Source organism: Manis pentadactyla, chromosome 8 (assembly GCF_030020395.1).
Source record: "Manis pentadactyla isolate mManPen7 chromosome 8, mManPen7.hap1, whole genome shotgun sequence".
In the NCBI taxonomy this organism is placed as follows: domain Eukaryota; kingdom Metazoa; phylum Chordata; class Mammalia; order Pholidota; family Manidae; genus Manis; species Manis pentadactyla.
In genome coordinates, this window is record NC_080026.1 from 84,043,701 (window position 1) to 84,068,897 (window position 25,197).

The 25,197-nt window shown below is 40.3% G+C and overlaps 1 protein-coding gene across 2 annotated transcripts in view; it reads left to right on the forward strand.

Annotated features, from left to right (window-relative positions):
* The first annotated feature begins 11,246 nt into the window (after positions 1 to 11,246).
* Positions 11,247 to 25,197, forward strand: part of ARID5B (AT-rich interaction domain 5B) — a 174,112-nt gene continuing 160,161 nt past the window's right edge. The window contains exons 1-2 of one of the 2 annotated variants that reach the window (XM_036895094.2): positions 11,247 to 11,362; positions 11,793 to 12,047. In XM_036895094.2, coding sequence (XP_036750989.2) covers positions 11,342 to 11,362; positions 11,793 to 12,047 — 276 coding nt within the window. In that variant the 5' untranslated portion in view covers positions 11,247 to 11,341. The remainder of the gene's footprint in view (positions 11,363 to 11,792; positions 12,048 to 25,197) is intronic. The other variant, XM_057505898.1, reaches the window with a different exon arrangement.

Below are 25,197 nucleotides of genomic sequence, written 5' to 3' on the forward strand. Positions count from 1 at the left end.
CCTTATAGAGTTACCCAAAACCCATGTAGCATCTCAGAGTCTCTGTCTTCCTGATAAGTAAAACAGGGCTACTGTTTGAAAAGATGCCATCCATAACAAACAGTTCATGACTCCACATTGACTCAAGGAATGTACTTTACTGAGACAAAGTACTTTATGTAACAGGAAATCACCATCCTCGTAATTATGATTATTGAAAAATAGCCCAATTTCAGCATCAATTCTCAGCCAGGCATAGGATGTAACTCAGGGCTCCTCATTCCCAGGCCATGACAAGTCAGGTACACTCAAAATGGCTACTGCTTCAGAAAATAAAAATATTGTACTAACTTAGGCAAGAAGGTATTTAAAAGATCAGCTTATCCAACTTTACAACAGAACCATTCAATACTCCCGAGTAAAAGTTTCAAAGCTGCTTATAACATCGCCTTCTCTGTGATGTCTTCCTGAGCAGCTGCAGTCTCTCTCCATGGTATGACAGCCACTGGTGGCTTGGACCAGGGATTCTCCCCTCTGGTTGCATATTAGAATTCTCCACTCCAGGGGAGAGGGACCTGTGCACCTGACCTCAAAGATGCCGATTTAATTGACCTGCAGGTGGGATCCCAGTGTCATAACCTAAAAACTCACCAGATGAGACTGGTGTGCAACCAGACTAGTCTGGATGAATTGGCTCCAAAGTAGGGTGCATAATTCACCAGCATGCTGAAAAAAAACTTTAGAATGTCCTCTTGTATTTTTTATCTCATTCTTTTAAATGTCTTTATAATTTATATCTGAGTATATTAATATGTATTAGTACATTTGTAACAGATTATTGTACCAGTAAATATATAATTTATAAACAAATACACATTTATTTTGTCGTATGTTCTAAAACAAGGCTTTTCTGGTAGACATATATCCTCCAAAATGTTGAATCTAAATGATTTATTGGGTAAATAGCCATTTCTACTAAGTAGGCATTTCTTTAATTATAGTCTTTGTGTTCCCCTTAAGTTAGTTAACTTTCATGTTATTATTTGTCTTTCGTTTGTGTATGTCTTGCCTTCCAAATTCGATTGCAAATGCCTTTAGGGAAGACTCTTGTCTCCCACTTTTTACTGTCTCCCATAGTTCTTGGATAGTGTGCAACCCATGGCTGTTCAACCTTGGTCAAGCCCCAGTTTTTTCACTTAAAAAACAGTAATAATAATAATAGTATCCAACTTACAGTATTATTTTGAGGTTAAATTTGAGACAGTTCATACATAGTTCCTAACATATGTGAGGGACTCAATGAATGGGAGTTATTTTATTATTTGTTTGTTGGATTCCTACACCCTAACATATGAAATGCCAGGTACCATGCTAGAAAATAAGCTAAAAATGTATAAGACATGGTTTCTCTTTAAGGAATTCATAGTCTAACAACAACAAAAAACACAGACATTGAAGCATTCAATCATAAGGACACATAATAGATGCTCAGACTGGCATATATGTAAAGTGCTATGAGCATATAGCTAAGGGAGCAACTAATTTTTTCTAGTGCCTTGAAGCATGAATGGGAGTTTACCTGTAGTCAGGTAAAAGGCATATGCTTGGAAGAATACCATAAGCAAATGCAAAGAGCACTGGTTCTCAAAGCATAGTTGGGATCCACGGGAATCCCTGAGACCATTTCAGGTGGTCCACAGGGCTAAAATAATGAACATAATAATACTAAGATATTTATTTGCATTTTTCAATCATATTATCTCACAAAAGTATAGTGGCAATTTCCAGAAGCTTGTGATATTCAACAGATTGAATGTAGAAGCAGCTATGAGAATTTAGCTGTCTCCCATTAAAGAGATTTATAGAAATATAAAACAAAGCCTTTCTTTTCACTAAATTTCTTTGTTTTGGAAAATGTAGTTATTTTTTAAAGTTATGGCAACATGTAATGGGGTTATTGTTATTTTTAAATGAGTTAATGAATATTTTTAAATATTTTCAGTAGCTCAATTATAATTTCCAATATAGTAAATATCAAGATATATATATGTGGATACATTTGTATATATAAAACCTCCATAAACAGAAGCTTTTTGAGGTCCTCAACAATTTTTAAAAGTGGAAAGCGTCCTGAGACCACTAGCATAAAAGCATAAAATTGCATGATGTGTTCAAGGAATAAATGAATAAATCAATACATGTGGTTAGCTGCCTCCAGTTCTTTTGGAAATAGACAGAGTATAAATTATAAATATATACATCACACATTCATACACAATGAATATGATTATCATATCCTCTCAGCCCATGAATAACAGATAAAATACACCAGAATGCTGAAAGGGTTAACTTGAGTTTACTGGTGGTTTTTGGAAAGGATGAGGGGGCAGTTTTAGTTAATCCAGTGAAAGTCATCACATATAAATTTGCAAACTAAAATACTCCCTGGGCTGAGGTCATGTATTTAATTTTAGCAAGTAGGGTGAGTATGTTTGGGAAGGTATTTATACTAAGCAATGGACTGAACTGGAGATAGGTTTGACAGTGGAAACAGTGATACAACCTTTATTATTTTCAACGCAAAAAAAAAAATGAACTATTAATGTGATGTTCTGGCTGAGAATTTAAACTCTCAAAAAATCTGGAAATTCAAAGTCATGGTACCCATAGCAACCATAACTCTGCCCCCTTGCATGCCCAGTGTGGAGTATTTTGTATTGCAGTACATGCTGTGAAATCTATGCCTAAATGTGCTATATAGCAGAGTTACAGTTGCTGTGGGAACTGTAACTTTGAATTGCCTGCCTTTTGTGTCATTAAACTTTCAGCTGAAGTATTACATTAAAGGAATTTTTTTTCCTCCGCTGTGTTCCCTCATTTAAAAAAAAAAAATTGATTGGGTATTTTTTTTAAGGATGTAAATGATGTTTGACTCAAATGGAAGGATAATGCATTCTTATTTCCCAGATATATGCATTGATATAGCATTACCGAATTACCACATTTACATATTTCAACCTGCAATAACAAGTCATAAAATAATCCTCTATTTATATAGCACCTTTAATCCTGAAGGGTCCCATCACACATATAGACATACAGTAACCAAAGCACATTGGACGAAAAAACTCAATAAATATTTAACAGTGCCCAACAAAATTATACAGTGCTTTAGGACAAGCAGTAAGGCAGAAAGGCACTGTCATCCAGGGATTGGAGCACAAACCAAGGGTGGGACATCTCACACTCCATCCTTAATTTTATGATGACAATAGCTCTCTTCTTGACCTTGAGTCAATGAATTGAATCCCTCACGACTCTGAGAATTCCATTTTTTCCATTTATTTACTGAGGAAGTATTTCTAGGACCAAGGTAAGAAAAGACTTCAAAAGGTCACTTGGTGGTACCTACTACTCCCAGCCAAGGAACGTACCTACATATTCTAGAACAGGCAACTGTGCTACAAAAGGCAAGATAATAAATATTTCAGTCTTTGAAGGTCATACAGCCTCAGTCGCAGCTACTCAACTCTGCTGTGTTTTAGCATAATAGAAGCTATAGACAATATACAAATGAAGCGTGGCTGAGTTTCAATAAAATTTATTAATGGTCACTGAAATTTGAATTTCATATAATTTTTATAGATCACATAATACTACTTGTCTGGTGATTTTTTTCAACCATGTAAAAGTGTAGACCACTGTCTGAGCTCATGGGCTATACAAAACAGGTGGTAAGCTATAGTGCTCTAGAAGTGTGGGTTACTTGTCATTCTCAAAGCTACCTTCAGGCTGAGGTGTGCTTCTAAATATTTAAGTAGGTCACCACTCCAAAAAAGTATATATGTGTTTGTTTGTGTACATCTAGATCTAGATCTAGACCTGGATCTAGATACATACATGTATGTATATCTAGATTTAGACACCCATAATATGTGTAGCAGTATAATTTTGTTATACATTTTGCAGATATACAGGAAATGTAGCACAAATGTACAAATAATAATAAAATACACAACATTTCTCACTGTAAATTCCATATAGGCAAGCTATTCTCATGGGATGTACTTATGACTATTTGCTAAACTCTCGTATTCCATAGCTAACCTATGATTACATTAACAAATGTAGTTACAATTTGGCTATGTTAATGTTGGTTAACATTTTCATTTATATAAAAGAGTAAGATAAAAGTGAAAAACAAAGATGTATCCCTTTCATTAATAACATGAGTGCCTTCTTTGCTGAATGAGATAATACCTTCAAATAACACCTCAATTGTTTGTACTATTCAAAATAGATTGGTACACACTTGACACACGTTTAAGTTTAATCAGTGTATTAGTTGGGGTTCTCCAAAGATACAGAAACAATAGGATATGTGTGTGTGCATGTATGTGTATATGGTAGGCAACATGGTTTATGGAGGCTGAGAAATCCCAAGATCTGCAGTTATGCTGGAGACCCAGGATCGCTGATCTTTAGTTCCAGTCTGAGTCCAAAGGCCTGAGAACTAGGAGAGGTGATGGTGTAAATTCCAGTCAATGTTTCAGTCTGAGTCCAAAAGCTGGAAAAGACCCATGGCGGGGCTCAAGTAGTCAGGCAGGAATTCCCTCTTACTCAGGCTTTTTGTTCTTCTATTCATGCCTTCAACTGATTGGATGAGGGGTAGGGAAATCTGCTTTACTCAGCCTACTAATTCAAATGTTAATCTCATCCAAAAACATCCCCACAGGCACATCTAGAATAATATCTGACCAAATATTTGGGCATCCTGTGGCCCAGTCAAGTTGACACATAAAATTAACCTTCACAATCTACAATTATTTTCTCCATTACTTTCTTAAACCTAAGCAATCAACACCACAATAAATCAAGCCCTGACTAATGATGTTTGCTAAATTGCAGTCTAAATTTACATGTCACAACCAAATTAAAGCTACAAATGCACATAGATTGGGAAGAGGTGGACAGTAATACTCCATTATATAGTATTGCATCCATAAAAATACAAAGATAAATGTAACTTCAAGAGTATAAATAACAGTAAAATGTAATAAAATAATTAGAAAGTGGTAAGTTTTGAGTAGGTACTCCCTTAGTTTTTGATACAGTTTATTTAATTTGAGTTTATACAATTTAATGTTTAAAAATAGATGTGTTTAATAGACTATTTGCAAAATTTCTGAAAATGTAACAATCAGCTACAGTTGAGTCCAGAAGAGCCCATTCCAGTACACCAGAAAATGACATTGTGTGAGTCCTGAGTGATGTTCATCTGGTCCCCTAACTCCTTTGTGAAAAGCTGGCCCCCTTTCATTTTGGCCAAAGCTTATTGAAGATGAGAACAGAAACAATCTCACTATTCTTTGTGGTACTATGTTTCCTCTGAAGTACTCAGATCTCTTTATACCCTGAGTGAATTACTACATTTACATATTTCAACCTGCTATAACAAGTCATAAAATTATTAGTCTGTGGCATGGCAAAACGTAGGTGGAGGCAGCCAAGGGACTTACTGGCACGTCCATGGGTTTAGCTGATGGCAGGTTTAACCTAGTACAGGCGGTTACCACAACACAGATGACCAGTGTGGATAAATCTGCAATAATTATCTGAGAAATTCTGACAAAGCCAGAATTAGGGTTTGAGTTCTGTAGATTAGTATAGCCATGGTCAGGGGACATAGGAAATCAGTGAAGAATGGTCCACTTGCCTTTCAGTCCAGTGATTTACCTACCATACCCACTCTGCTTCTAACTAATGAGTTACTTAATGCTTGTCAAGTAATTTTAAGTTATAAATCACCAAATACAAAACATCATTAATGTCCATTTGAGACTGCACAGAGAAATTTTAGTAGGCAGTATACAGTTCCCCAGTAGAGACACAACTCCATGTCTACATTTTCTTACCCTCTTTTTTAAGAATCAGGTATGGCAAGATGTTTTAACAACCTCAGATGGCTGGGACCTCTGTTTTTAGTATGATCTAAGATAGCTGTTCCCAGCAATCCCTTTAATACCATGATGGGAGTCAGTATGATCAAACTGTTTATTAATATGTGGATCACAAATGAGTCTGAAGAATAAGGAACCTGTAAGTCACCACCACCCTTTCCCCCAGCACCTTGCCAACTGAGATAGAATGGTGTGGCATTCTGGCTAGAGAGACAAGATCACAGCTTAGTCAAATGTCATGTACATCACTGCAGTACATGCGATTTTAAAAAGAAGCTTAGTTATTTTCAAAACTAAGTAGCCCATAAATGTCAAGAGCTCTTGAAGGCAACGAATCGTTAAAATTAAGGGGTGTTTGTGATTGGAGTGAGAGAGTGGGACTTGGCTGTAATTTACAAACAAATAAAAAATAAATAGACTCAGCATTGCTATTGTAACCAGAAATGGTTTAGACAAATTTAATCCAACTTCCCTGAGAACAGCTGATTAATCTTAGACTCCGGAGGAAAATCAAGATAAGATAGGAAGTATCCATCTGTACTAGGGGCAAAGGAACTTAGGGCCTCCAGTGCCCACGAAAGGCCTCACATGACTTCTCCCCAGGGGATTCCTTTCTCCGAGTTCCCTGCTTCTGCCTTGGCTCTTGCCTAAAGTCCATGAGAAATCTGTACCAAGAATTGGCCTTTATTGCCTGGACCTGCGTGGGAAACCCACCCCCACCCCAGTCCAGGAGACAGACGACAAACAGGAGCCCCAAATTTAAGGTGTAGCTCAACCTTTGACCACTAGAGGTCTCCTGGAAAGCAATGACCCTTATAACCCGGTTTATCCTCCTTCAAACCAATATACTTGTTGCACTAAGACCTGGCGAGCCTGCTCTACTGGAGGCCGCCTCATTAATAACTCCACCCACCCCCATAGCTCACGGTGGCGCCAGGCTTGGGAGGGGGAGCGGACTAGGCAGTGGCTGACCCGCTGGATTTTTAATCCACGTATCAGTCTGCAGACTCCGGGGTTACCCCCTAGAGCCCCACATCTTGACCAAGCAAGGCGGGAGGGAGGTCCCCAGGTGGGAAACGCAGAGTCTCACGGACCTCCATCCAGCGATGGACTAGCCAAGGGACCAATATGCAGAATCACCTAGCATTAGGTCTACCAATAGGCCAGGATCCAGCCTCCCCCTGCGTCTCCCCACTCATTCCTCCCCGCTCCCCGTCACCTCCTTCCTTTGCCTCCCGATCGCCAAAGCGGCCCGAGTTTAACCAGTGGAGGGAGGTTAGGGAACCATCATCGTCCCAATTCTGATCCATGCGGTATTTTCTGGAAAATTATTGGCTTCTAGCTGAAAGAGGAAAGAAAAAAAAAGCGGGGGGTGGGGGGAGGTGGGATTTGTGGAAGGGGAGCAAGAAAGGAAACAGCCAGGTTGAATTCCCAGTCTTTATCAAGCAATTCGCTCACCAATGAAAGAAAGCTGCAGTGGCAGATCTGAGCCACATGCGGTAGTGTGTAGCAATTAGTAGATAAAATGCTGACTAAAGTGCTAAAACATGAAGTATTATTGTAGCCAAGGTCAAAAATGCTTCAGTTGTCTTTTGTAGTTTGGGGGAGGAGGTGGCCTAGAGGTGCGCAGAGAGGTTTGAATTTTCGAAATGGTCTCCTTCTTTCTCCAAACTATACTTTTTTTGTTGTTTTAATGATCCTGTTTATTATAGCCCAAGCTGCCTAATTATGTCACTGCTGGTTTCTGCAACTAACTTAATCCTCCTGATCCTTTATGAAACGATTCACAGACACTGTAAAATGTGTCTAATGCTCCCCCATTCCCTTAAGGGGTGAGAATGGCTTTAAAATGTTTTTACCTTTTAAATAAACCAAATAACTGAAAACAGAGAGTTGGATTTTCAGCTAGCAAAGCAGTAGGACGATAGATGTGTGGGTATAGGTTCCTGTGTTTTAGTGTAAGAAACAACTAGAAATGGTGGGTCATATAAACATATACTGCTTTTTCACCCCATTCCTCTTTTACACATGCGGAGTCCCAGCTACAAGCTTTTTTATAGATAAATAAAGCAGTTGCTTTCATGATTATAACTGTCCTGAATGGATTGTCTTCTTACAACATTCAATCTGTTTATGAGTATTTACTTTACATTAGCCCAAGGACCCTGCACTGCAGGAGTTTGCCTCTATTCCCCTGGGTGTCAGTGTCTCAAGTCTTACATCTGCTCTGTGATTGATGGAGCCTTGAATCCACGTTATTACTCTCTCACAAGCAGAAATCAAACAGGCTATTAACTACATTACTTCAAAGAACTGTTTCAATACAGTCTCCTTATCTTAATTGAAACTTTCTTTGTATGGATATTTGCTACACAGATAATTTACAGGTGCCTATCAAGCATCATATTAAAGAAGTAAAAGAGAGAGTCTTTTTGTTTTTGTTTTTGTTTTTGTAAACACCCACCATTGTGATCTGTAATTTTAAAAGCCATTCACAGGATTGGACTGGAGGTTGATTTATTAGATTTTATTATGTTCATGGAGGTGGTGGTGCTATAAAAAGCAAGGGAACATACTCCTGTGATTCAGTTTTGAAATTTCGCATTCATCTGATTACAAGACTGCAGATATTCAAAAATATTCAACCCTAGATCCCTGCAATTGTTAACATCTCAAAAACCTTATCCGGAGTTTACTAGAAGAGAGATTACACAGCATGCAGCCTGGTCAGCACCTACCTTGAAGAGATATAGAAACACGGTTTCTAATTAGATGAAGCCCCTTTCAGACATTTAAAGACTCTTAATACTAAAACCAGCAGAAGTTGCTTAGATGCTTAAAGAGCTGAGTGTTTTTTAAGAAAAAGATTTAATATACAATCTAGGGATACCCTCAGGCAATCTGTTGAGGTTTCTTGCATAAATGCTGCTGCATTGGTCATACAGGAAACTCTGACTCACAGTCGATCTCAAATATGATCTTGTCAAAATACTGCAACTCAAGTTTTTTCATATAGGATTTCTTGAACTGGATGTATATATTTATGATAACAGGACAGAGACTAACTGAAGCCTTAGGCATGACTCAAGTATTTAAAAATATTATGTAAAATGTCCTTCAGTCAAGCCCATTCATACGTAAAAAAATGAACAAAATGGGTTATTCTAATCAAATGTCTGCTGTATGCATCATAAAGTTAAAAAGACAGAAAGAGGGAGAGAGCTGTAATTTCTCTTTGTAACCCATATTTATAAAATAGATCAGATGAAATTTCAGGGAAGATAATTAAAGAGTGATGAGCAAGTCAAAATTTGGCTAATGCAAAATACGGGGACTGAATTGTTACATTGTCCTCCTTCATACTACAGAGTTTGTGATATTACTTTAAATTACTGAAATAGTTTTCGACATCTTCCAGAATACCGGCTCTTTGGCATGGGTTTTTATTACTTATTGTAATTGGAGGATCTGCCATTTTCTTTCGTTTATCTCTGTGTGTATAGAAACGAGATAGATCTTGCCTTTTATTACTTCCCCATGTTCTGAATCAAAAATGTGGTTTAGATAATGTTAAGTGCCCTAATTCTTACTGCAGCAGACGCAGACGTTATGAAAAGGCATAAAAATACACACAGAGGGTCTTTCCACCTCAAATCACTAAATATGAGGCATTTGTGCTCTGCCGGGTGTATTAACTTCAGCCATGTGAATATAATTTTCATTAAAGTAATCCTGTTTCAACTAGATGCTGTGACTAGAGGTGAAACGTTGCGAAAGCGTTAAAAATAGCTTACTAGTAATTTCAACATCCTGTAATTTTATCACAGATCAAGTTTCAACTGTCATACTATACAGACCTTATTCCCCATATAGTACATGTTTACTTTTTTAGTAATGCCAGACCCACTTTGGAAAGATTGGTGTCAATATAATAAAATCGGGGTGGGGGTGGTGATGTGCTGGAAGGAGTGGGAGGAGAGCGGGTAAGGGGGGTGGGGGAAGCGAGTACACCATTTTACATCAACACTGCGAAAATGCAATGTAGCCTGGCGGAGGACAGGCAGCTGGGTCTGAGCGAGCGAGGGCTTTGCAGTCTCTGCCTGTTCTTTTTTCTGTCTCTCTTAAGTTTCTCTGTGTTTGCATAATAGCCGTGCATGCAAACCTCGCAATGCTCCAGGGCTCCAGAACAATAAATATACACATTTAAAGCCTTATTGTCTTACAGTTCATGCTCCCGGTTTTCAACAGCTTAATTTCTGGTTGTATTTAACTAGTTTGCGAATAGATTTTTTTTCAGTTTCAAACTATTATTGAGGAAGCTCCCTCCCTTTTTTGGCGGAGGAGGGGGTGGGGGTGGGGTAGGAGTCGGTATATTATTCCTGTAGCGCTGGGTTATATAAACACATTATCATTTGAGAGCGCCCTTGGCGTCCATCAGCATTGTAAACACGTACTAGTGTATATACTTCAAAATTAAAGAATGCACACGCAGAACCAGGAGTCTGAATTCATATTCTGAGCAGACTCGCTGCTCGCATTTATTGATTTATCATGCACCGTTTATTGTTCCAGTCACTAAATGCAGTCGCTGTCCGTTCAATATTGTTTGCAAAATCCTGAGATGTGTGTGCACTGCTCACTTGTCATTCTGTTCTTCTCTTTTTTTTGCTGAGTATTTTTTTCTGCGAAGCGAACAAATGCATTAATATTTATATGTTTATATAATCGATAACCCACTTTTCCCTTCCATGTAAATAGCATCAAAAGATAATTTAACAGATTAATTCTCGAAAACATGGCAGTGAGGAAGCGTAATTTAACTATCAAACAAATCTACATGTCTAATACCAGCAAATCTGCTAAGGAGCATTAGAAAGAGGAGCAGCGCCCCGGAATCTCTGCAGGAAATGTTCTTTATATTAGACATATACAAGCAGGTCCTGTCAGATGCACAGCGGAGCTCGCCGTGTCTTGTCTTCCCCAAAAATTTCATCAGACGATAACCCTAGACAAGGGAGACTGGGAAGAGGGAGGTCTCATCTTCATACAGTTTTAGGGTGGATTTTATTTTTACAAACCTTGGTATATGTTTTTTGCCTTGATCCATCCTCTTCCCGCCGAGATCGCACGGAGCCTTTCTCCCGATTACGAATTTGATCAACCTACATTTGGAAGGAAACCTACACAGTTTTGATAGGAGCTAAAAGTTGAGTCATCAGAGAAATATTAGGACATATTTTCAATCATTTTGGTGGCGAAGGGGAGGCAAGAGCTCAGTTTTATATTGAGACATTACGCCGACTGAAGGCAGAAAATGTTTTCCCCTGCCAGGACCTGATGCAATCCATTCAAGCCAACAAGTTTGGAGAGAATGTTGAGTTCAATCAATTCAGAACGTCGAGATGGAGCCCAACTCACTCCAGGTATTTCGCTCTGCTCCGCTCCTCCGCTCCCGGCACCCCCCAGCGCTCCCCAGCCCCCAAGCTCACCCACACCTCTATACCCACCCACACCCCCCACAAACTTTTCACCAAACTTTTACCCTCTGCATCTCCCCAAATCATTTTTATTGTTTAAAAAAATCCCAGCACTGATCAGATCATACATACATAATGTAATTTTACCGCCTCAGATGGAGAGGTAGGGAGAGGTGGCGGGGGGAAGGGGGGACGATTTTTTTTTTTTAGGGAGGCAGAAAATTTGTGGGCTTTATTATTTTTCCATCCAGCTTTATATCTGTTGGTTCTTCTATATTAAGAGTGTGGATGTTTGTGTGTAAATGTGTCTGGGAATAGATGTTTGTGCTCTGATGGCTACATTATTTATTTGGTGCTTTTTTTTTTCCCCCTGCAGTGGGTCGGCTCACCGTGTGGCTTGCACGGACCTTATATTTTCTACAAGGCTTTTCAATTCCACCTTGAAGGCAAACCAAGAATTTTGTCCCTTGGCGACTTTTTCTTTGTAAGATGTACGCCAAAGGATCCGATTTGCATAGCGGAGCTCCAGCTGTTGTGGGAAGAGAGGACCAGCCGGCAACTTTTATCCAGCTCTAAACTTTATTTCCTCCCAGAAGACACTCCCCAGGGCAGAAATAGCGACCATGGCGAGGTGGTAAACTTATATCTCCCTCTCTTCTTTCTTTATTATTTTTTCCTCTAGTAATGCTTATTACAGGGCAAGCTTGAAAATACTGTATTCACTTCTGCAGGCGAGCAGGATCGATTCCTTTTTTAAAGGGGTAGCGCCACTAGCTGGGGCTCGAGTATTTTGCCATTGTCAGAGTTTGGCTGTCAGCTTTACAAAGAGGATCCAACTGCTGATTTTTGTCAAGATCAAATAACTTGTTCGAGAAAGGTTTAGTTCAAGGATGTGTGTGTGTGTGTGTGTGTGTGTGTGTGTGTGTGTGTGGATCGTTCGCTCTCCTACTACTGCCCCTTGAACATCACAGGCTTTTTATATTTTTTACCTTTTGAAAATTTACCCTCGCGTCTGGCTCGTTTGGGGTTGGGTGGATTTCTTTCAGTGGGTTTCGATATTGTACACTTTTTTTAAAGTAAGTATTTGATATGTTTAAGAGGGCGGAAATTACGAAATGGAGGCAGAGTGAGATCAAAAGCTATTGAGTTGGCAAAGACGTGTTGAATAAAGTGATAAATGACAGGTACTGGAATAATACATTCAAATAACTTGCAGATCTGCCCGGGCGGATTTCAAAGCGGTCGTGTAACCGGCACAAACACGTTAAGCATTAACAACTATCTTTCGCCCCCACCCCCTCCCCTTCAGACAAGCCATTTGATGTTCTAGTTTTCAATTACTCCACGCAAAGTGGACGTCTTCCAGCGCGGTCTTTGGGGATGTGTGCGACCGGGACGGGAGAGGGAAGGGCAGAGGAGAGTGTGCTCGCCCACTGGCCCCTTGGGTCCAGTCCTCGGTGCCCAGACGGCGCTCCTGGGGAGGCACCGAGCTTCCCCGGCACGTTTCTGGGCGGCCGCGGGGGCGCCAGCCGCGCTCCGGGAGGACGCCCGAGGTGAGCTCGCTGTCACCGGGCGCCGGGGCGGCAGCCTCCCTTCGGCTCTGTCATTTCATGTGTGACCGCAGTCCTGCGCACCCCCCCTCGTCAGCTGACCGACCTCAGCGCCGCGGTACCTACCGAGGGAACTATTGGGGGAAGCTGTGCCCTGGGTGCGGCGGGGAGGGCGGGCGCACGGCCGCCTGGCAAGGTTTTGTGTTGCCCAAGCGGGAGCAGGCTAATCAAACTGAGACTTTTGAGGGCAGTTAGCTCTGTGCCAGGCTCTCGAGCTTTCGAGGTAGGTGTAAAGATCTTTTTGTTAAATGAATGGTTCCCTGTTTAACTCATCCCGCAGCTTGGAGCTGCCTGCCTGTCCTTCCAGAATTCCTTGGTCTGATGGAGTTGATTGTACTTTTGGCAGCGCCAGTTCACTCCCTCTCCCCGGGATCGAATTACCCATCACTGGTCTCTGCCGGTTAATTACTGGAGTTAGTCAAAACGTTCGCTCCTGATCTGCCTCTTCGGAAATAAGCCCCGCCCTCCGCCCTCCTTCCCGCCTCCCCCCTCCCCGCCCTCCCAGCCAGCGTTGGGTTTTAAACGTTCATATTTCCCGACGTCTGCCTGCAATTTTACAAAGGTGTTGTTTGGAAATACTGTGAAGAAATCCTGCAACCTACCAACAGGTTGAGCTCTTTCCCCCTAAGGTCTAGGTCGGGTCCTCCTCCCCCATCCAACTTTCCTGCGCAGCTGTCTTCCTCCCCCTCCCCCTCCTGATTTCTTATTATTTGCTTTTCAAATTTATTACTTCAACATGGCCTGTGATCTGGAAAAGGGAAGGATTAAATATCCAGAAAAGAGCTGGTGCCTGATAGACTTCTGACTAAACCCAGAAGGAAATTATTCAGTGTTTTATGGGATATTTTGTGGTCACTTTTAAAAAATTGAAATCGGAATATTTTTTAAAGACCCCGAGTTGACCCCACTTGGTCCAGTTTTAATTTGTGTTGGTGTAATTAAATAGTGAATTCTGATTTAAGAATAAAAGGAATACTAGCCGAGTGTTGCATTTGTTAGAACGGCTGATAGTGAATAGATACATTGTTAAATACACGATTTAAAAAAATTGTTCATTATGGGGAAATGAAAGCCAACCATTGTAATGATCTGTGTATTTTGTCATTGCTATATGAGCCATACCTAAGAAAATTAATCTTGCCATTTAAAAGTAAACTCTAGGGGGTTTGGGGAGGGAGATGGCTCTATTTATAATCCTCAGCTGCATATACATCGTCTAATATTATGCATGATTTGTTTTTTTAATGCTAACACGGCTGGCAATTAGCTGTATGATTATACTTGTATATTTCATTAGGACTTTGGCTGATGTCATTGTGAATTATTCAGCCATATTAAAACAATTTTCAATTGAGATAATGACACACCTCAAAATTATGCAAATGCAAGCTGCATTGTGCAAAATAATTATGACAAATGTAAAGCAGGTAGAAAGTTTCCCAATGCAGATCGTTTTTCCACCCTGGTGATGTCATTTCCCCCCTGGCCTAAGTTAGTCATTCATTAGCAGAATAGCAGCAGCAAGTACAGAAACCAGCATTTACTGCTGGCACCTAGAGGGGGCAACAGGGCCCTCATTAAGAAATTTGCTTTGTTTTCACTTACTCCATTAACTTGTTTATATACAGTGAAATGATTTTTATTATAGATTTTAAATAGTTCTGAATGATGCATATGCCATTTGCAATGTGTAACTGAAAGAGAAGGGTTTCTTGGTGATGTGCTCTGTTACTTGGAGAAAATGTTCAGCACATTTAATCAGCCAGTACAGTTTATTTTAAGTAACTAAATGGAGGTTAATAATTTCTTGATTGAGCTGACATCAGCATCCATTTTGAGAGGACAGCCAGGACTCAGTATGCTTTTTTGGTTTAAGAGAACCATTCTGTCTTTTTATGATCTCTTGAAATGTAAAGATGTCAGTTCTAAAAGCAGGAAAATTATCATTGTGGGAGATTAGAAACAGCGTCCCTGTGTGGTTTGCTATGATCTGCAGAGGGCTTTTGGGGAGCATGTTTTCTTTATTGATCTTTGTAATAACTGTATGGGGCTGGATGAGGCATGACATTGTATGCCATTTTGCAATTGGAGTTAGAGGTTTGTAGAGGTAGTGTGGTTTGTCAAAGGTCACCAGGCTAGAACCTAAGCTTTCTTAGGCTTTAGGGTTAGTTTGTTTTTCCACTGAAAGCTACCCTTGACACCAGAGCCTGAATGCATCATATTATATTCTAGAAGTATGTGCTAAAGTGGGCAGTTCCTTATTCATTTTAGAACTGTAACTAGTCAGTCAGCTTTGTCAAAGTTCATCAGATATTTAGGTAGCAGAGCCATTCTTATTCTATAAAGTTCAGCCAATTTTAGCCAGTGGTATATAACAGTAACAGTTATATTTTAATACCATAATTAATAATTATAAACAAACTATTATTAGTTTTAATAATTATGATATTGACTTGCATACTTACATAAATTGCTGCCTGCACAGCCTTCCAGTACTAGCAACTGGTGCTGAGATCAAGCAGACCAGAAAGAGTCACATCTTGATTCTGCAACTTACTCTTTGTTTGACCTTAAACAGTCATAAACAAACACTCTGAGCCTCAGTTTCTTCAGCAGCAAAATGGAAATAATTTTAAGGCTGACTCTGGGTTGTTGTGAATATCAAGAGGCATTGTATAGGCAAAGTACTTTACAAACTGTAAAGTCCTTACATAAATAGAAAAGTTATGATTATGGAAGTCTTTATTTTAGATATTCTTAATTTATAAACAGTAACATAATAACTTTCATGTCTGCATGGAGGTTCCTGGGCCTAATCATGATACTGTCTTAAATTACCATGAATGTGAATAGCAGGACCATATGCAAGGAGTTAAGTATCTTCAGTAATTACCCACAATTGCCACATTCAGCCAGAAGCTCTTCAGAGAAGGAAAATGGCAAAGTAGGCTGGTAATTGGTTCTGTTACTGGGTAACTTCTGATTACATTCATTTTCAAATTGCCAAGAGCTTAATCTATTGGCAGTATAACCTCTTAAAATATGTGGATGTGCAAGCTTGGATTTCAGTCTGATGGGCCATGGGCTGGATTCTTCAAGAACGTTTGCTGGTCACCTGTGACTGTTGAGTGTGTATGAGTAAGCTAATGCTGTCAGGGAGTCTCAAGATCAAGCACATCTGGGCATTACAGACTGTAGCATGCAGCCAGGATTTCTAAAAGCGATTTGACTATTCCAAGCCTCACCATCCAGTTCAAAGTTGTTAAAAATGCTTATTCTGGAAACTCCATTGAAATGAACTCAATTGGAATCTCTGGAATTGGGGTCCAGGATTCTGCATTTTAAACAGTCTTGCTATAGCTGTGTGATCTTGGGCAAGTTTTAAACTCCCTGTGCCTCAGTTTACTCATCTATGAAATGGAAATAGGGTATCTACTTCCTGCTACCCAGGATTATTTTAATGACTAAATGAATTAATACCTGTGAAGTATTTGCACCTGAGGTTGGCAAACAATAGATTCTTTAATAATGGTTGACTTATGATGATGATGATTAATATTAGTATTACTGTTGTTACTGAGTTTGTGACTACTACCATGGACCTTCCTAATGAAGGGTTTTCTCTCTGAGAGGACAGCTTCTAGGTTAGTTTGCTTAAACATATTGCCAATTCACATCTTCCAAATTTAGTTTAGGTGTGTCACCAAAAGAAGACCCCTTAAGGATTTTCATTTTAATTTTCAAGCATGTTGTCAGCTGGATTGGCAGGATCTTTTTATAAAGATTGCCTGATCATATCACATCTGGGGTTAGGCAGACACATTCTGAAGTCTAGGAGGTGCTGGACTGACCTCACTCAGTCTGTGGATAGCTACTCAGTCTCTGATCTATATACATGAGCTGATTTTTTAGAAATTCCTGAGACCTCTTCAGTGACCTCCCTGGCCTTGGACAATTTCTTTAACTTTTCTGAGCCTCCAGTTTCTTCATCTATAAAATGGATTTAACGATCTCTACTTAGCCAAAAGAATTAGAAATGAGTTATAATGAAAAGGAGCTGGCAACTAGCATAGTACCCATAGATGAAAGCTTAGCAAATGATAGATGACATTATAATAGTTATTTATTTTTAGTAATGCTCTTAAGCAAAAAGAAGGACTACCTTTACCCTCTCCCTGGCAGACCCTTTAGAACTAATGAATTATAAGAACAGAATTTATTAGACTCTGACAAGCATCAGTAAACTAAAGCCTGAGGGCCAAATCTGGCCTGCTGTCTGTTTTTGTAAATAAAGTTTTATTGGAACATAGTTGGACTCATTTGTATGTATTGCTTATAGCTGCTCTCAAGCTATAGCAACAGAGCCAAGTAGTTGTGACAATGACCATGTGGCCTGCACAGTGGAAAATATTGACTATTTGGGCCCCTTATGAGAAAGTTTGCTGACCTCTTCCCTGTGGAGCTGATCAGGAATAAGGAACATGATTGTGTACCTTTTTATGTTTCTTACTTGGGTTTGGGGCAAGATCCAGTATACAGTAAATAATTTAACATTAGTATGTCAAAAATATTTACACATACAAAACCCTGTTTTCAACATTGAGTTGAGGTTATTAAAATTTGATAACCAGTACAATATATACTAAGTTGTATTTTGTATAGTTAATATCCTAGCTCTGGCAACTGTAAATCAAATAGTACTTGTTGAATGCTAACCATGTGCTCAGTGCTCTGCTAAGTAGTGAGATGGATACGAAACAGTTCATGATGTGGTCCTTTTCCTGAAGAAGTTTGTCAATCTTGATAGATGAAATCAGCACGTTTTATTTAAAATGTAAAAACAATGTAAGACACTGTATAACATCTCAATAAATTGTGCAAATGATAAGCACAACATGTTCAATGGAAGGCTCACTATCTACATGTTGTTAGAAGAGGAATTTATTCAGTTCTTTAGATGTTAATTGAAGACCTACTGTATGTGCTGGACATGTGTAGAGGGAATGGCCCCAGCCCACAAAATACTCCCTGTTTAACACCATGGACAGACATTGGTCACAGAAAAGTTGCCCGACTCTCTCTGTGTTCTTGGTTAAAGTAGAGATTACCTAAGGTCACTATTTATTTGTAGCCATTCATGAGCTTTCTGGACAGTAGGAACTACTGTCTTCATTTTTGAAGCCTCATTTAGTTGGTACATAGTTACAGAATACCTACTTTGTGCCAGAGCCTGTTTTAGGCTCTGGATTTACAGCAGTGAAGAAGACGACAAGAATCCCTGCCCCCAGGTTGCTTACAGTCCAGGGATTGGTTTCAGTCTCCCAGGTACATTTTACAGTGTGCCTTCTGTGATGGTTATGCATGTTTCTGCCCTTTGCCTGTTACCCCGACTGTCCCCTCCCCTGATGCACTGTTCTCAGAAGCACAGGGTTGTGCCTTCTTCACCTCTGGATCCCCCCACAGTATTCAGCACTATTCACTAAGTATTTATTGAATGACTGAGTGACATGATTAAAACGCCATCTTCCCCACAGTCTGCTGTCTTCAAGTTTGGCTCAGTTTCTGCTGGTCATCCACATGGTGGGCTAGACCCAACCCCCCATCTTATACTTTTTCTCTCTCTCCTGAAATCTGTAGTCACTCTGCACCATGGGGATGTGAAGAAGTGTGAGGAGGTGTTTTAGGATAACTCATCAAGGAAATTAGTGAAAATCTGGGGCTCCGTGATCAGGCTAGAGCCAGCGTCTTCATCTCTTTGAGGACTTTTCCGGACTTCAGCCATCAGTCCATAAAAAGTCAGGGGTTGGGGGTGCCAATCTGTGAAAAGACTCGACTTTAGGGGGCAAGAGTCACTCCTCAGCTGAGCGCTGGGTGGCAGTTCCTCTGAGCCAGCATGTGTTCAGAGTGAGGGTCTTAACCAGGCCACATGTTTGATAGCGAGTCAAAATTGTAAGCAATTAAAACTTCTCTTGACATTTACAGTATCAGGCACATACTACGGAAATGTTATTTTTATGAAGTACACGAATCCATACATGTAAATACTTCATTATTAATTATTAATAAGGCATACCATTGTTCAAAGTGGCATCTAGTGTTACATGACTTAAGCTCATTTATCAAAGTCTAGTTTTAACCAATATCCAGAATATAATTGCTTGAATCAAATGCATTTGCTTGTCATTTTTTATAGCCAGGGTAGCTGGATATTTGCCATCTTCTACTCAGAATAATATTGTAGCTAGTGATTACTCATTGGCTGGGCTTTTTAAGAAATTTAAAAACAAATTTATTGATTGTTGACTTAAAGATTCATTTGCCTCTCAGAAATGTGGTCATAGATTCCTGCATTTCTTGAAAAAACCTGCTCCTGTGCCCTTGCACAAGGATGGCTTTTTCCAGTCACATCATGATCTTTATCAGCTTGCTGAAGATTAGAACCTGGGCCTTAGCCTCCAGAGAGCACGGTCCAAACATCCTGGACTATGAGCGTCTGTATTGACAACACGTTTCAAACATGCAGATGATGATTATTACTGAAAGAGTGCTTTACAATCATGCTAATGGCATCAGTGTCCCGCATACATGTGCGTAAATTAATTCTGCTTTTAAAATCAGATGCACTGTTAGCAGTGTCAAAGATGGATATTTGACATTTATCACACAATCTAGGACGTGTGGTTTAATTACAGGAATTTTCTGTAGAATCTTTGTGGCTATTAAATAGACACACAGCAGCATGTGTCCTTGCACGTGTGACCATCAAGTTCACAGTCCCATCTCCATCCTTGTACTGCAGTGAGAAAAACAGGGGGTAGAGGCCATGTGTAGCTAGTCAATCTAGTGGCCTCCTAAACATCTTCCTCCCCTACCTTTCCTTTCTCAGGACTCCAAGCACACCCAGGCTGTGAAACACACCCCTCCTCCCTACAGTTGAGTTCCAAGCCTGATCAGTGGCACTAAACATTAAACTCTTGTCTTTGAGAATAATAGGCTTTGCTTTCTACACCCTCAAGCATGTTGAGCTACTGTGCAGGCTGGAAAATAAAAATGTTCTAATTGTGTCTTTTAAATAAGCATAGGAGTGAATTAATTAGACCATATTTTGTCTTTAGTTGCTTAGTTACACAATAGTATTCCTGAGCACGAGGAAGATAAATTGGCTCCTTTTGTGCTGCCTGTCCCTTAATCATAATTACTGTATCGCTTAGGAGAGTAAAGCATACATAGATTTTGAATTTTTTATTAATAGTCAAAAATATGCATATGATATATAAAGTATATGCTGTTCAACCTGTTTTATATGGTTTTATGTGGGAAGAAGTTTTATTGTGCTGGTAACATTTGCATTAGTTGCTCAAAGATGTAGTTCTGGGAAATACATAATTGAAATGTTTTTGAATTGCTTTTTCTGGCCTTTTCAATCTTATTCAAAATAATAGTGCCTCCAGTCCTGGAGCAGTCATTCTCATTTGATTTAACATCTTTCTTTGCATTGCCTGCACAGTGCCCAGTTTTAACCCTGCAGAGGCTAGATGAGCTTCTGTGATTCATAGGCCTTGTACACTGCCCCTTATATTTTGGGGCTTTCACTGGCAGAGGTCAAGAGGCAGGAAGGCAGTAGAGCACCCACATCCCCTGGCCAATACTCCAATGCCCTTACCCCTTGGCACACTTCCATGTTCCTCACAGAAGGCTCCAGGGCTGGAGATCATAAGGGTTCATTTTCACTTGGCCTTCTGGGTCTTACACAATGAGACATGGTTACTGTAGCTGGGGTTTCTAGCACCCCATCCCTACCCTCCACCAAAGAGGGCAGCAAGAGTTGGACAGCGTAATGTAGTTACAGAACAATGAGAAAATCTTGCTTAAGACTCAGGATGCATGCTGGGTAAGTGTATGTGAAAATTGAACCCATTGTTCTGTTGTATTTGAGAAGCAAGTAAATTATTTACAGATATTTGCTAATTAAAGTGCATGTTATTTTACTAGCACAACAGAACACAGTATAACTGGAGACAAAGACCTAAGTGTAAATTGAACTCACTCATTCTGTGTTTTTCTTAAGGGAGGAATATATTTTAAAATTATGTGTATATACAGATAATATTAAGGTGCATGTGTATGTCTTTCCAGTTATGTGTATGGGTAGTTTTGTTTTGTTTTGCTTTTTACCCCTACAAGGGAAGCTTCGCATTCAAGAAGTAACAGGCCAAGGTGCCATGTGCTCAGAGGTAGTGAATGACAGTAAAACTAGAATCTGACGCCCTCGGGCACAGTGTTCTGATGCCCTGGGGAAGAGCTGCTCTCTTGAGGTTACATCCTGGGGAGAGTTAGGCTCGTGTTTCCCATGGGTGTGCTCAGGGAGGCTCATTCCAGTGCCCTTCATTACACTAGTACATGGTGCCTCTGCAGGACACCACTATTATAAAATCACTAATGAAGACTCTGGACTCTATTTTAATGACAAGATACCTATAAAAAGGTCAGTGATTACACAGAAACCAGGCTTGATATTCAGGGCACCTCAGGACCTCATCTTCATTTCTTTCATTTCCATATTTGTTCCTGAAGCCAGGAGAGCCCTCTGAGGGGGATATTTCTATTGGCTTAAGTAAGTTTAGTGCTAAGATGGCACTCTTGGTGATGAGCGGAACTGGCATTTCAGCCACCATCTGATATTCACGGATGGTTTCTTTTATTCAGACATGTTGTTGGATGCCTATTATGTGTCAGTTCTTTGCACTGGGAATATAAGTGCAAACACAGTGACTAATACACAAACAGAGATTTCCGTTCTCTTAGAGCTTACTTACTTTCCCATAGTCAAAAGGAATATGCAACTTGACTGCTTTAACCAAAATGGAGGAAAACCATCTCCATGCATTGTAGCCTTAGAACTACATCACACTTCCTTCTTCCACAGTGTTTTCCCTTCTCTTCTCTATCAGTGTATAACCCAGAGAAAAATGCCCCAACTTTTTCTTTTCCAAAGCCATCTGTAAAAGTTTCGCCCATAGTGTTTCAATGAAGTTACTTTTCCTGTTTATTGAGTAGCTGTTATGTGTCAAGAATTATGTGTACATTAACATATAAATTAAGCACTCATTTAATTCTCAAAGAAATTCTCTAAGATCGTTAATATTGTGACAGTTTCATACTTTATAATGAGGCAACTGAAACCAAAAGAGGTTAAGTAACTTGCCTAAGGTCGCAATATAGGTAAGACTCAGAGCCAGGATTGAAACCCAGGTTCTCCTTGATTCTGCCAGGACTGGGGACCTTCATGTCCCCCTATAACTTGAGAATACATTAAGAACCAACATTGGTACTTTCAGTATATATTGACTATTCTCTAATAGAGCTTTTATGAATATTGTTTCTTTAAGTCCTTCATTTGTTTATTCAGCATATGGTTTGGAAAGATGCTATCCTGCTTTCTAGGAACTTGCAGCCACACTGGCCGTTGACTGATACACAGATAACTCAGTATAATACTGTGCACTTGTAGAATACAGTGTTTAAAGGGCTCTTAAATCCCACCCCACCCCCACCCCTACTGCAGGTGCCCCAGGAACATAGCACCTTGAGCACATTTCACAGGGGAGGAGACAGCCTTGGTCCCTCTGGAATGCCTTCTGTGTGCAGGCCAGCCTTGGGACCTGGAGAGACAGATGTGGGAAGCCAGACAGATGCTGCCTTCAGGGAGCTTCCCATTGGGTGGAGAAGGCATGCATAATTAATCAAAGTACTGCAAATAAATGGGTGATTTTGAGGTGCAGTCAGTGTGGTGAAGGGAAAAAACAAGGACCTATGATGGGGACCTGATCTTGTCAGGAAATTATGTGAAGTCATTTTGGAAGAAATAACATTTGGAGTCAGGTCTAAAGAGATCCCAGTGAGGAATAGGATAAGGTTTCTTGGCAAGACATAGACGTGGAGGTGGGAACAGGATGATTTCTGGGCTGAGCCTCATCTTGGCAAATCCTGTGAACAGGTAAGAAATGCCCACTGATGCCCACTGAAGATACCTATTATTCTAGCTAGTGTCTTCAAAGTTGATTTGCATTGTCTGGCTGACTGTGGAGATGTCGGAAAATAGGGGTTGGCAAACTAAGGCCTATAGGCCAAATCTGGCCTGCTGCTTACTTTGTAAATAAAGTTTTATTGGCACACTGCCATCCCCAGTTATTTACAAATTGTCTCTGGAAGCTTCCACACCACAATGGCAGAGTTGAGTATTTGTGACAGAGACTATGTGATGCACAGAGCCTAACATATTTACTCTCTGGCTTTTTACAGAAAGAAAGTGTTTGCTTGACCTCTGGTCTGAAATGATATTAATAAAGGTAACAGTCAATCTAGATGCTAACAGATTCATATGTGACCTTTTATTTACTCCTCACAACAGTGACACTGTGAGATAGGTTCTAATTCCTTCTCTATTGTGCAGGAGGCAATCTGAGAGGTTAAGTAATTTGTCAAGTTTTCTAAATTAACTTCTTAGGTAAATGAAAGAGACTGAATGGGAACTCAAGCTGTCTTGATTCCAAAGCACAGATGGCAGGAACATCGTGCTGTCCTGCTGACAGGCAGACGGAATGGGCAGTATCAGAAAAGGGGCATAAAGCTCACTGAGGGCTTCCTTTGTGAAGTAAAACCACTTTAAAAGAGCTGTATCTGTCCTTCAAGGTCTGGTTCAGAAGACATCTCCTCTGTGATGTCTTCCACTGAGTAGGGGAGAAAGGAACCTGGAGCAGACCACATGTGTAAGCAGCCTGGGCCAGGCAGGTGATGAGAGGACATGGAGTGAGCCGGGTCTGGGAGACAGTCTGATGCTTGGGGGGCCTGCAGAGCACATGACTCATCCCAGTGTTGCTCTTCGGGTCCTGCTAATCATTGCCAGGCAGGAATGTTGTCCGATATTGCCAGGTCTTTCCATTTTTCAAGAGAAGTTCCAGAAATCCAGATTTTTGTGTGGTCTTAGTTGGCAGTTGAGTCCAATTTTATAAAAAAGAACACAGTGGGCCAAACCATATATGTCTTCAGTCTAGTTGTGTCCCACAGGCTACCTTGCACTCCCTAGAGCAAACCTTTGGACTGTCACAAAGCTATCTGGACTATTTGGGCCATTTTCTCTGGATAAAGCAAAAGGGACCTATTAGTCCTAATGGGGAAGTGGGGAAAGGAGTTGGGGCAGCAGGGCAGGCAGGCCCTCACCATTCCTTCTGGCTAGAGCCCCAGAGTCTAGAGGGACAGAAGAAATGGACATTCATGGAGAGCTGCCTCCATCCTGGGGCCAGTGAAGCTTCTAGAATGGCACAGGGATTGGCTGTGGAAAGAAAGAAGTTTGTGAGTGGGAAGGTGGCCTGTAGCCATGCTGAAGGTGTCTTGGGAAGGGGCAGCTTGTGAGCAGGCCCTTGAAAATAACTAGGGCTTTCATGAGTGGAGATTTTTGAGGACTGATGGTGAGAGAGGGGGAAATCCTACACAGAAGAAACCATAGGCAAATAGGAGGAAGGATGCAGGGGTCTAGTGGAAAATAAAATAGGCTGAGGCCAGACCCTGTGGAGTCTACCAGGTCAGGCTGGACTTGAATCCAAAGGCAATGTTGATTAATAATTTCATGTATGTGTTTTCTCTTTCTAGTTAGAATATAAACTCTCAGTTTTGAAGCTTGGTAGAACCAAATGTGAATATTTACTCTGGGTGTTAGTAGCTGGGTGTCATCATGGTCCACTTAATGTCTCGGAGTCTCAGTTTCTTTATTTGTGAAATGGGTAAATCTTACTGGGTTGTGAATATCAGAATGAGACTGATATGGGCATAGAGCCCCAAACCATGGCCATGCTTATCCCAGGCATTTAGCAGATGCTAGTTATCGACTCTGCCCTTCCTGATCAGGGAACAAATCCTCATTTTATTGTCTCTGTGAAGTCTGTTATGCGGCTAGACTGTTAATATCCCATTAATAAATAATTTATTGGTTGAATCATTGGACTACTAACTATTGTTTGAAAAACAGTAACTAAGAAAACTATCAATTTCAATAAAGTTAAGCTTCCTGGTTTTTCCATCTGTCCCCAGAGGCTTTCTTATGTTTAGGTTCAGAGTTTTTGATCCACGTTTGAGGTTTCCAGTCACTGTGAAGGGGATGACCTCAAAACCATT